Source organism: Cricetulus griseus, chromosome 2 (genome assembly GCF_003668045.3).
Source record: "Cricetulus griseus strain 17A/GY chromosome 2, alternate assembly CriGri-PICRH-1.0, whole genome shotgun sequence".
Lineage (NCBI taxonomy): Eukaryota > Metazoa > Chordata > Mammalia > Rodentia > Cricetidae > Cricetulus > Cricetulus griseus.
This window is the reverse complement of record NC_048595.1, coordinates 108,974,677-108,987,114: the sequence shown is the minus strand read 5'-3', so window position 1 is coordinate 108,987,114 and position 12,438 is coordinate 108,974,677. Positions and strand designations below refer to the sequence as shown.

General features: G+C 39.9%; 1 protein-coding gene across 1 annotated transcript in view; it reads left to right on the top strand.

Annotated features, from left to right (window-relative positions):
• The window catches only part of Ube2j1 (ubiquitin conjugating enzyme E2 J1), a 20,253-nt gene extending 8,276 nt beyond the window's left edge, over positions 1–11,977 (top strand). Inside the window, exons 5-8 of the mRNA XM_027403420.2 lie at positions 202–307; positions 2,876–3,005; positions 5,247–5,366; positions 9,281–11,977. Coding sequence (XP_027259221.1) covers positions 202–307; positions 2,876–3,005; positions 5,247–5,366; positions 9,281–9,559 — 635 coding nt within the window. The 3' untranslated portion in view covers positions 9,560–11,977. The remainder of the gene's footprint in view (positions 1–201; positions 308–2,875; positions 3,006–5,246; positions 5,367–9,280) is intronic.
• Positions 11,978–12,438: the final 461 nt, after the last annotated feature.

Sequence of the window (12,438 nt, the reverse complement as noted above, 5' to 3'; positions counted from 1 at the left end):
CCCCAGAAAGGGCTAGAGTATGCATTGCTGGGTCTACCTGCTCTTTCTTTCTTACAACAAACGCACAGGGAGCATGAGTGCTGGAGACCAAGCCTGGGTCCCTGTGTTTGTGCTTCCCTGCCGAGCTGTTTCCTACCTCAGCTCCTAACCACCTCTTACCCCAGCTTCTTTCACTGAGTTGATGTTCATTTTCTGTTTCAGTAAGGACAGCATTGCTGGCCATCATTGGATTTATGCCAACTAAAGGAGAGGGAGCCATAGGTTCTCTAGATTACACACCTGAGGAGAGAAGAGCACTTGCCAAAAAGTAAGTTCCTTGTTAGGACTGATTGGTATTAATGGTTAATGGTGTTAGGTCTCTTTCTCTTCGGTCACCTTGGCTAAGGATCCAGCCTTAACATTATAGAAATACAATTCTGCCAATTTCCTTGTAGTGATCGGAATTTAAAAAACTGATCTCGTGATTGTTTTTTATAGTATTAATGGGTTTCACACCATGTCAGGCAGGTGGTATTCTACTAAATTGTGTTACCAGCCCAACTATCTCATTCTTTTAAAATGAGTCGATAAGCTGGAAAGATGGTTCAGTGGTTAGCACTGGTTGCTCTTTTAGAGGACTCACATTATGGCTCATAATGGTCTGTAAGTCTAGCCCTGCAGGATCCAATTACCTCCCTTTTCTGCTCTCTGTGGGCACAGGAACACCTGTGGTGCACAGACATACATGCAGGTAAAACACCCATATGAAGTAATAATTAAAAAATAAAGTAGTTGATAACATTCTGCTATATTGGTTTACTCCAGTGGGAGACATATCTTCTAGAAAGCATCACTGGCCCCTTTGTCCCACTTCGGATGTTATTTATATATAGCTGTCTTAAGAACAACTCCTGGGGTTCGTAAGGGAATCCACTCTATCTTTGTAGGAACTTCTATAGCATATACTAGATATTCAGTAAATGATCTGGGATAATGGAAATTTTTATTAGGTAGTGATAGGTTGATACTGCCTTTTCTTAGATTTTTTTTTTTTTTTTGTAATTTAGAAACAATATTGTTTTACATGTCAATCCCAGTTCTCTCTCCACCCACCCACCCCCAAATAACACTCTACATATCCCATCCCCTTTCTGCTCCCCAGGGAATGTGAGGCCTTCCATGGGGATCTTCAAAGTCTGTCACATCATTTGGAGCAGGGCCTAGGCTCTCTCCTGTGTATCCCTCTATGTGGAGATAAGAGAGTATCCCTCTATGTGGAGTGGGCTCCCAAAGTCCATTCCTATACTAGGGATAAATATTGATCCACTACCAGAGGCTCCATAGATTGCCCAGACCTCCAAGATGACATCCTCATTCAGGGGTTCTGGAACAGTCCTATGCTGGTTTCCCAGTGATCAGTCTGGGGTCCATGAGGTCCCCCTTGTTCAAGTCAGCTGTTTCTGTGGGTTTCTCTAGCCTGGTCTTGGCCCTTTTGCTCATTACTCCTCCCTTTCTGCAACTGGATTCCAGAGGTCAACTCAGAGTTTAGCTCTGGGTGTCTGCTTCTGCTTCTATCAGCTACTTTTGGTGTATTTTTATCTATGTAATTGTAATAATTCATTCTATTCAAAGTACCATTTCCTTTCTGTCTGTTCTGGAACTTACTAGATAGACCAGAGTAGCCTGGAACTCGTAGAAAATCTGCCTGCCTCTGCCATAAATTCTATTTTTAATTGGCTTCTTTCTTGTTGTATATGTTTTTACCAAGATATAATTGGAGCTTTATATTGAACCTTTTCACAGACTTTGAACAGGTTCATGATCTGTATTCTTCAGGATAGTATCACAGAGTATAATAGACAGTTTACATAAATATGTTGCCACTATAGATCTGAAGCTTATCTTTCTTTAGATAAATTACTTTTTTTCCCCCAAAGGTAATTTTTTTTATTTAATTTTTACTAAATTATAATTTCACATGTCAATCCCTTCTCCCTCCTCCCTCCCCCCCCAACCCCCACCCCCTCCCCCTCCCTCCTCTGCTCCCCATAGAGGGTAGGGCCTTCCATGGGTGCTCCCCAAATTCCACATCATCATCCTGGGCCAGGCCTAGGCCCTCCCCCATGTGTCCCTTCCCTTCACATGGGATGGGCTCTTAAAGTTCCTTCTTACACCAGGGAAAAATACTGATCCACTATCAGAGGCCTCCTCGTTGACATCCACTAGATAAATTACTTTTTAAAAATAAAATCTAAGCCGGTTTTTTAATGAACATGTTCACTTTGCTCAGAACTAAGTTGCTGCCTTGTCTCACAGTCTATAGGAACTGTTGTGAAATTTATAAGTGTTCTTTTCTTTTAGTTATTCCATATTTGAGTATCTTTAAACATTTTATTTATTTATTTATTTATTTATTTATTCTTTGGTTTTTTCGAGACAGGGTTTCTCTGTGTAGCTTTGAAGCCTATCCTGGCACTCGCTCTGGAGACAAGGCTGGTTTCAAACTCACAGAGATCTGCCTGCCTCTGCCTCCCGAGTGCTGGGATTATAAAGGTGTGTGCCACCAGCACCTGGCGAGTATCTTTAAACATTTTTTAAAAAGATTTATTTATTTATGTGTTATGTTTATGGGTGTCTTTTCTACATGCGTGTGTGTCTGTGCATCATGTGCACCTGTGAAGGCCAGCGAGGGCACTGGGTCCCCTAGAACTCTAGTTATAGATGGATGTGAGCTGCCATGTGGTTGCTGAGAATGGAACCCTGGTCTTCTGGAAGAGCACTCAGTGCTCTTAAGTGCTGAACCATCTCTCTACCCGCTGTTTGAATAGCATAATAAAAGGGAATTAGTGCTCAACTGTTTGGTCTGTGCTCATTGAACAACATTGTTTCCTTCCAGATCACAAGATTTCTGTTGTGAAGGCTGTGGCTCTGCCATGAAGGATGTCCTGTTGCCTTTAAAATCTGGAAGTGATTCAAGCCAGGCTGACCAAGAAGCCAAAGAACTGGCGAGACAAATTAGTTTTAAGGTACTATAAACTCCTAAACAGATCCGGTTATATAGCCTTTTTGTTTACTGCTGAATTCTAGATAAACAGGAAAGTAATATACTTCTATTGACATGAGATTTTATAAATGTTTTCTTAATACAAAAGATATAAGCCAGACTCATGCAGGCATTTGGGCATAGCAGTTAAAGCTAGACTGAAGAATAAGACTGCATTCAGGTCTCAGCTTTGCTGTTTACTGGCTGACATGTCAGGCATAGTACTTTACTATCATGTGTCTGTAGGGAGACACCGTAACCAAGACTACTAAGGGCTGGCTACAGGTGTGCCCGACCATGCCCACCAGGGTGTGGTCAAGGCCCTACATGTCTCCCTTTACACCTATAAATAATAATACTTCCCTGTCGGACTTTGTCAGGATATGTTAATTAACACATATACCACAAGTATTATAGTTGCATTTTAAACTATTCTTGGTGCTTAATAAATTCTAGTTTCTTTCCTTTTCTTTTTTATTTTTCGCTTATATATTACATCCTGACCACAGTTTTCCTTCCCTCCACTCCACCCAGTCCCTCCCCTAACCCCTGCTCTCCCCAGATCCATTCCTCCTCCATTTCCCTTCAGAAAAGAGCAGGCCTCCCAGTGGTATCAGCCGAACACAGCATAACAAAATAGAGTAAGACTAGGCATAAGCCCTCATATCAAGGCTGGGTGAGACAACCAAGTAGGAGGAAGAGGGTCTCAAGAGCAGGCAAAAGAGTCAGAGATACCTCCACTCCCACTTTAGGAGTCACACAAGAATGCCAAGCTATACAGCCATAACATGTATATAGAGGTCCTAGCTTAGACGCATGCAGGCTCTGAGATTGTTGCTTTAGTCTCTGTGAGCCCTTATTCAGTCCTGCTTAGTTGATTCTGTAGGTCATGTTCTAGTGGTGTTCTCAACTAATCTGGCTCCTACAATCTTCCTCCTCTTCTTCTGAGGCATTCCCTGAGCTCTGGCTCATGTTTAGCTGTGGATCTCTGTATCTACTGCTATCAGTTGCTGGATGGAGGTTCTTTAATAATTATTGGGCTAGGCCCCAATCTGTGAGTATAGCAGAATATTGTTAGGAATCATTTCATTGACTTTTTTGCTTCAAGTTGGAACAGTCATTGGTTGGCCACTCCCACAAATTCAGCACCACCATTACCCCAGCACATCTTGCAGCCAGAACAAATTGTTTGTGGAAGATTTTGTGGCTAAATTGATGTCCCAGTTGCACCATAGAAGCCTTACCTGGTTATAGAAGGTGGCCAGTTCAGGCTCCGTGTCCCCCATTACTAGGAGTCTTTGATAGAGTCACCCTTACAGATTCCAGGAAGTTTTCACTGCATTTGTTTTCCACATCACCCAGAAATGCCCTCCAATTCCACTTGTCTCTCCCAGTACTCTTCTTCCACCACTACCCCTGCCCCCGGTCCACCCACAAAATCTACCCTATTTCTAGTTTTTTTTTTTTTTTTGAACAAAGTAGGTAACCTCACCTCCAACAAGTAACTGCTGTTAATATTTCAGCATATTTTCCCTTTACTCCTTTTTTCTGCATATTTCACCCAAATGTAAAACTTATATAGTATTTTAGTACTTTGAGTAAGCACACCCATGTATCTGGAATTTAACTAACCTGTATTAAGTAGTATGCTACCTCCCTCTTAGCTGCTTTTCTCACCTCTTTCTGTGCTCCTGGGGCCAATTCTTGGGATTTTTCTCTTCAGTTTTATAGTAATTCCTGGAAGAGGAAGTATAAAAATCCTTCCTTGGAATTCCTACTATACCTAAAATCTTCACATTTTAGGATCAGATGTATTTTGAATAGTGTGATTTTTCAGATTTGAGGCAATACATACAGATTATTTGAGTACTTACACTGTAAAATCAGTCAACTTGGGACTGTTTACTATTGTTGGAGAAAACCCAAGCTAGTCTCACATAGTTACGTCAGACTTTATTTAAAAGTCACCCCAGAGCCTTAGTTTATAGAGATTCTTGGAACTGTAGGCTGTGAGCCGTAGCCCTTGTTCCTTAGCAGCTCCCTGAGAATGCAGACTGTCTAGTGCTCTCCCTGTCAAACCTGGCATATAGCAGATGCAAATATGCTCAAAGCTAACAGACTGATAGTACATATGAAAGGAGCAGTGAGGGTAAATCGGGAGAGGGATTGGTTGATTGTTAATAAATTTCTTCTTATAACACTCTTGGGTATATCTTATTTATAGGCTGAAGTCAATTCATCTGGAAAGACTATCGCCGAATCAGACTTAAACCACTCTTTTTCACTAAATGATTCACAAGACGATCTACCTACAACATTCCAGGGTGCTACAGCTGGCACATCGGTATGGCTCTTAACTTTTAAAACACATCCACAACACGCCTCCACCACATGTACTATACACACACACACACACACACACACACACCACACCAAGCAACCACACACACCCCACCCCACACCCCCCCACACACATACACATACACACATCCTGCATACACACAAATACTATTGTTTGGAGTAAGGTAAGATCCTTCTAGATCAAATACTGAAAATTTTTTTTCTTAGTAGTAAAATTTTAGCCCAGGTGCCCTACTAATTATGTTGTTTTGAACAAATCTCTCTGGACTTTAGTTTTTTTTTTTTTTGTTAAGTGGGGTTGGATGAAATAGTTTCTAAGTCCTGTTTATCATTTCAGAATGCTATGACTTCTTTACAATTAGTGCTAACATAGTACTAGCCTAGAGAAAACATGCATAGTTACAACTCAGTAATAGATACTAGGCACTGACTTAATAATTCCCTGAGCCGAACACTTGCCTTGGATTAGTTCTACATAGTACTCTAGTCACACATGGTTACCTAAGTTTAAATTCAATGAAGATTTAGTGAAGTTAGCTTGTTACCTCTCAGGCACACTAGCCATATTCTAGGCACTTGTAGCATATTACTGGTGGCTCCAGTTAGAAACATAGACACAGAACTGAAACTCCTTTCACATAGTCCTGTTGAATGCTGCCTTGTGTGGAGTAAGTGGCCAGGAATTGTTAGATGAAAGAATGAGTATTTCTGGGTGTTGGTGGTGCATGCCTTTAATCCCACCACTCGTGAGGCAGAGGCAGGTGGATCTCTGTGAGTTCGAGACCAGCCTGGCCTACAAGAACTAGTTCCAGGACAGCCTCCAATGCCACAGAGAAACTCCGTCTTGAAAAAAAACAAAACAAAACAAACAAACAAACAAAAAGAATGATTATTTCTTATGGTAGACATACCATAGGAACTCTGCTCTGACCCATTGCTTCAAAAAGTGGGTCAGCACAGGTGATCAAAATATTACAGATTAAAAATATTACTGGATTGGTGCTAAATAATGAGGATTATGTGGAAAAAGTGGCTTGACTTAACATGTATCTATACATGATGAACTCTTTTGGAGTCAATTTTGTTACAAATTATATGACTAGGTAACCACATCTTGTGTTTCTCCCTCTGGTATGTAGTAGACATTTATTATTTATTGAGGGAGTTGTGCAATGCCACTATGTATGTGTAGAGGGCAGAGGAACACTTGTCGGAATCAGGTCTCTCCTTCTACCATGTGGGACCTGGCACTGAACTGAGGTCATCAAGCTTGGCAGCAAGCACCTCAATGTAAGCATTTTTGTTAAAGCACATGTACTAAAATATTAGGCACCAATTGATTAATTTTGTAGTAGCAGGGATCAAACCTAGTGTCTTATGTGCTAGTGTGCTGCTAGTTTAAGATGTGGTCTTGCTATGTAGTTCAAGTTAGCCTTGAATTCGTCAGTCCTTCTGCTTCAGCCTTCAAGTGCTGAGATTACAGCATGTTTTAAGGATTGTTTTCTAAATATGTTAATCACACTAATAAGTAAGTAAATTTACAACTTAGTTTTTGAACCTAAATCTGAATGCCTCCAAAAGGATATGTTAATAGTAACAATATTAGTAGTGATTAACATTTACTAAGTAATTGTGAATCATAAGCACTTTATATTGTTAATCCACTTAATCCTCACAACTGCTGAATTACATATTATCGTCATTGTACGGATAAGGGAGCTGAGACCTAGGTTAAATAACTGGCTTAGGAACACATGTTTAGGCAAAGTCAGACTGGAACTAATAAAGGCTCATTGTTTTGTTAGTTTTATGGACAGGTTAATCTCCCCTCAAACTATGGAAAAAATAATATATTCAGTAAATGTTTTAATATGAGTCCATCTCTTAGGCTATAGTGACATTGTCATCATGTTTTTTCCCTTAAGAACCTGTTCCTCGATGGGTGGTGTTGGCACATGCCTTTAATTCCAGCACTTGGGAGGCAGAGGGAGGTGGAGCTCTGTGAGTTTGAGGCCAGCCTGGTCTACAAAGCAAGTTCAGGACAGCCAGGACTACACAGAGAAACCCTGTCTCAAAAGAAAAAAAAAAAAAGGAACCTGTTCCTTGTTCCTTGTTGGGTATGGTGGTGCATGTCTACAGTCTTAGCACTGGGGTGGGCGAGGCAAGAGGATCACATGTTCAAGGCCCACTGGGTTACCAGATGTTTGTTCTCTTTAAGCCTTAGCCCTTGAGCTATTATTGATTAATTTATGCTTTTAGCTGAGCATCAGAAGGATGCAGAAGTTAAACCATAGTGTTTCTGTATTGACTGCTCTTAACTCAGTTCATTCATTGAATATTGGTTCACTTACTGTATGGCGTTTGTGATGACATGTCACCATACAACACTGAGTTTTATGGATCTGCACTTTTCAATGGACAAATTACCCCTTGGAGTCCTAGATTGTACAATTCTAAGTTTATGCAGCTCTTAATTCAGCATTGGTACTAAACTCAGCAGTAGTTTCTTTATAAGTCTATATTACGGGTTAACCACATTTAAGAAACTTCAAAGAGTAATTTTAAGAAATTCAAATTATCTGAGCTTTTTTTCCTATGCTAGGGATCAAACCCAGGTTTTTGTAGATGCTAGGAAAGTGCTTTGCCACTGGAGGGGCATCTCCACACCCTTGTATTTTGATATGTAGCCCAAGCTGGCCTTGAGTTCACCATCTTCCTGTCTTCACTTTTGAGTGCTATTACAGGTGGGAGCTCCCACTCCCAGCTATCAACTCGGAATGTTTGCTTTCAAGTGGAGATTCACAAGTAGCTCAGACTGGCAACTTCCCCCTCTTGTTTAGAGCTGTTGCCAGCACAAAGTTATATTCTTAATGATTAAAAGAATAATTTGGGTTCTATTATTTGATTCTTTTAAGTGTTTATGCTTTCTCTATTGGAAAGTGTTTGAAACATCGAGTATTTAATTCATATTATCCTGAGTAAAACATTCATTCCTATTTCTTGTCTGAAAGCATGAGTATGTTCTGGTGGTAACAGTACTGGGTGAAAGCACGAAAGGCCATTGATGAAGTCGAGGCAGGTTAAGGAGGCTAAGTGTAGTCCTACATTGTGTGACTTCTTTGAATGTACTAGTGCCAGTTTTATTATCTCTGAGGCAAACTTGAGATTTTGAAACCCTGTGTCACATTACGATTGTCCCCTGAATGAACAGTCATTGAGGTAACCAGAAGATGCCACCACCCATTGCTTGGAACAGCCATACCCAGGGTACTCTTGACGACATCAAATACCCAGCACTGCTTTGTAAAAGATACTTTTGGACTTGTGTTTATCTCACTTGTCTGGGCTTATGGAAAAGGTTAAGCTGAGTTTGAAAACAGCACATTTTTACAGTAGCAATATGAAAATTTGTGGTTTAAAATTATTTCCTTACTATGGTTGATGGAAGTTATGTCGACATGTTAAAGTAATATTGAAGAGGTCAGGTTCACCAAACGAAGATGACTTGGAGTTACAATCTTTCTACTATTTGTAATTTTTCAAGTTGAAAGTGGAGAACAGATTGTTTCTCTCCTTGGATCTTCTGAAAGAAGAGCAGTGCCCAGATGCTTGGCAGAAACTGCAGTTGCATCCATCATCTGGAGAGAAACAGCTGTGCCTGTGTCTGCTGATAACCAGACTCCTCTACCTCATGAGTGCTCATGATAACTGGTGTTTCTGGCTTATTCGTCAGGGTTGGTGCCTAATCTCAGTATTCATGTGGTCCTTGATAGAGTTACCTTAGTCATATTTAGGAACTCTACATGTTCCTAAACTGTTAACGAGTGCATATACAAAATGGTTTTTTTGTTTGTTTGTTTTTGCCAATTTCAAACAGATTTTCTTATTATTCCCTAGTATGGAGCCCAGAATCCATCTGGAGCACCCTTGCCACAACCTACCCAACCGGCTCCTAAGAATACCTCCATGAGCCCTCGACAGCGCCGGGCCCAGCAGCAGAGTCAGAGAAGGTCCTCCACTTCCCCAGATGTGATCCAAGGCCAGCCACCAAGAGCCAATCATACCGAGAACGGCGGGTCTGCCATGCTCATTGTCATTCTCACTTTGGCATTGGCAGCTCTTATATTCCGACGGATATATCTGGCCAATGAGTACATATTTGACTTTGAGTTATAATGCTGGTTTGTGGCTTAAGAGCTGAGACTCGGTTGCTTCATTAAACATTCTGCATTGGGTATAACCTAAGTATTGTTTACAAAAAGATTATTTTATATTTACCCTTCATTACTTTTTTATCGTTATAAATTCATTGTGCTATAGGCAGACATTCAGGCTGTGGTCCAACAGTTTGTCCTGCTTAGATTAAGGGACTGGAAGCCATAGTTCCTTGTCTTACTATTTAATCTACTTCACAAACAAGTAACTTATTGTGGTTGCTCAGACCCAAGCTGCTTTTCCATAGATTTTCAATGCTTTCCTATGTAGTCCTTTGGAGTTTTCAGATAAAAGGTGGCATTTTCACACCGGAGTATTACTGGTTACAGTAAGTAGTATCACTTACTGTCTCTAGGTATGTAGACTGAGAAGGGATAAAGAATGGCAGAGGAAGGGCAAATTTTTTGCTCACCAGCTTCTTGACAAGTGTCATTTATAGGAGAGAGACTGGGATTGTCCATTCTGTAGTCTTTGTATTCGAAACTTTGTTCAGTGACAATAATTTTATTTCAGACATTTATGAAGATCTTTGTTATATATTTGTTTTGGGATATTACTTGAAGAGGAAAGACTTTGTAGCCACTTTGATATGCTGTTATCACCTCCAGTGTGCACACAAATGAAAAGAAAACAGGCCTTTATAACCCTGTCTTACAGAAGAAAGGATCCATACCAAGAAATAGGTTGATTTTTCTTTCACAAGTCAGGTGAGGAGATCATAAAGTTTTAATCTTTGCTCTACTTTCATTTGTACATGGTTTGGATTATATGTTATATGCCCAGCTTTGTAATCACTATAGCTTTTAATTATTCTAGGAATATTCATAATCAAATTTTAATAGAAAAACTCAGGGCCCAAGTAACAGTGGTAGAGAGATTAAAAACAAACTTTTATTTAGAATTGTTCACTAATCAAAGCCCAAGAAAAATTTCAATGAAAATTTTATCTGTCCCTTAGTGCCAGCCAGTCCCCCAGATGCTGACATCTGATTTTGTCATCACAGTGCCTAGTGAGACCATTTAAGGCAATATTATATTGCCTTTAGCATGTTCCTTCAGCAACCTTGAGGGAACTCTTGAGGGCCCCGTATTGCTGGTTTAACTGTAAAATATAGACAGTTCCCAGGTTTTTAAATGTATCATGCTCTCAAAGCCCATTTATAAGCAGTTTTGTGGTTTTTTTGTTTTGTTTTGTTTTGTTTTTTAAGACAACTGAATATAAATGGTTTTTGGTTTCTAGGTCATTCCACAAAGGTTAGTTAGCTCATATGTATTTTAAGTATGTGTGAGAGGGTAGTTGTAAAGTCCATATGTGGTTTTAACTAAATACTCTTATGGGCATGATAGAACAGCTCACAAACTCATTCTAAAGTGAGTTTAATTTTCACTCCTATTATGTGATTTGGGGTCTGTTAACCATTGAACATACTTTCCATTTTTATTTGGTAGCCAGTTTTTGTTGTTGTATCAACACCTAAAATTTAAAAAGGCACTATATGCTATAATATAATCTTAAAGTTTAATAGATTAGGATTTTATAGTTATTCAGATTGTTTATGTCTATGTATGAAATTGGTAAAGTCTAAAAAGCCCCAAGAACTTTGTGATGACCTCATGTCAGGAAGACTATAGGTTATCATTTTTTTTAATTTTGTTGCCATGAAAAAATATATTCTGAGGCCTTAGTTTATAATACTGGATATGAAAAACATTAGTTCAGTGGTCTCCTAGAAAGAAGTCAGTAGGGTGACACTATCACCCTGTGCTAAGATGGGTCATATGCTAGAGCAGTCTTCCTCCCAGTCAGACTGGCAGCCTTTGGAGCTCTGTGATCTTGCTGCATCTTCCATGGGCACCTGTGCTGAGCACTAGGTTATTGTGTGATCTCATCCATTCTCCCCTCACTGTCGCTAACTGGCTACCTCCTTATGTGTGTTGGCATTTTTTAGCATCTGATAGACACATCAAAGTGGTATATTTTGCTTTTTCCCTCATATGCTATGTAAAAATTGTCTCCCCACCCACAGTTGGAGTCAATGAGCTCACTGAAGGGCCTCTATTGTTAAAGCCTCAGTTTAGCCCCTTAATTCCAGCATAAGACCCAAATCATGTAGAAGCTGGTAGGTAAAGTCTTAGGATCTCCATGTCTCCAGTTCTCAGATTTCAAAACTCAAGGCTTCTTCACTGACCAGCATAGCATATGGCTACACATCAAGATAGTTAAAATAGCATGCTTGAAAAATTTGCCTGTTTTGCTTGTAGCGATCTAAGCTCATGAGCTTTCCAAATCTTCTGTACGTGGGGGATTTATGTAGCACTTTACATTTCCATGCTGCTGATTGTTTTATTCTACTGAAATAAATGATTTCATCAAGCTTCTCAGTGAATTAAAAAACCTAAGTTATTTATTAGTTTTACTATGAAAATGACAGATTTCCCTATTTCAGGAGAATAAGAACTCTGTTTATTCAGCTTTGGCTTATGAAGAAACATTGTGGTATCTTGAGATTGCCCATTTTTATAGACCAGAATCTAAAACCTCACACATCTGTACTTACAGGGACCTAGGGTGTAGTGCTGAAGAGCCTACATTGCTCTGTTACCTGAAAACGAGTATGTATCAAGTGAAAACAGTGATCCTGACAGTTGTGTGACTTCCTGAGGCCATGAGAACAAACATCTATTCACCTCAAACAGGGCACTACCCCCAAACCAAACAACAGTTCTACCCAAACGATGTTAGTGACCCAGTGAGTCCATTGGGGCTACTTACTTTAATTCATGAGTGAATTAAAAAGGCAGTGTCACAGGAAAAGCCTACCTCAGCTTGGGTGATGTCT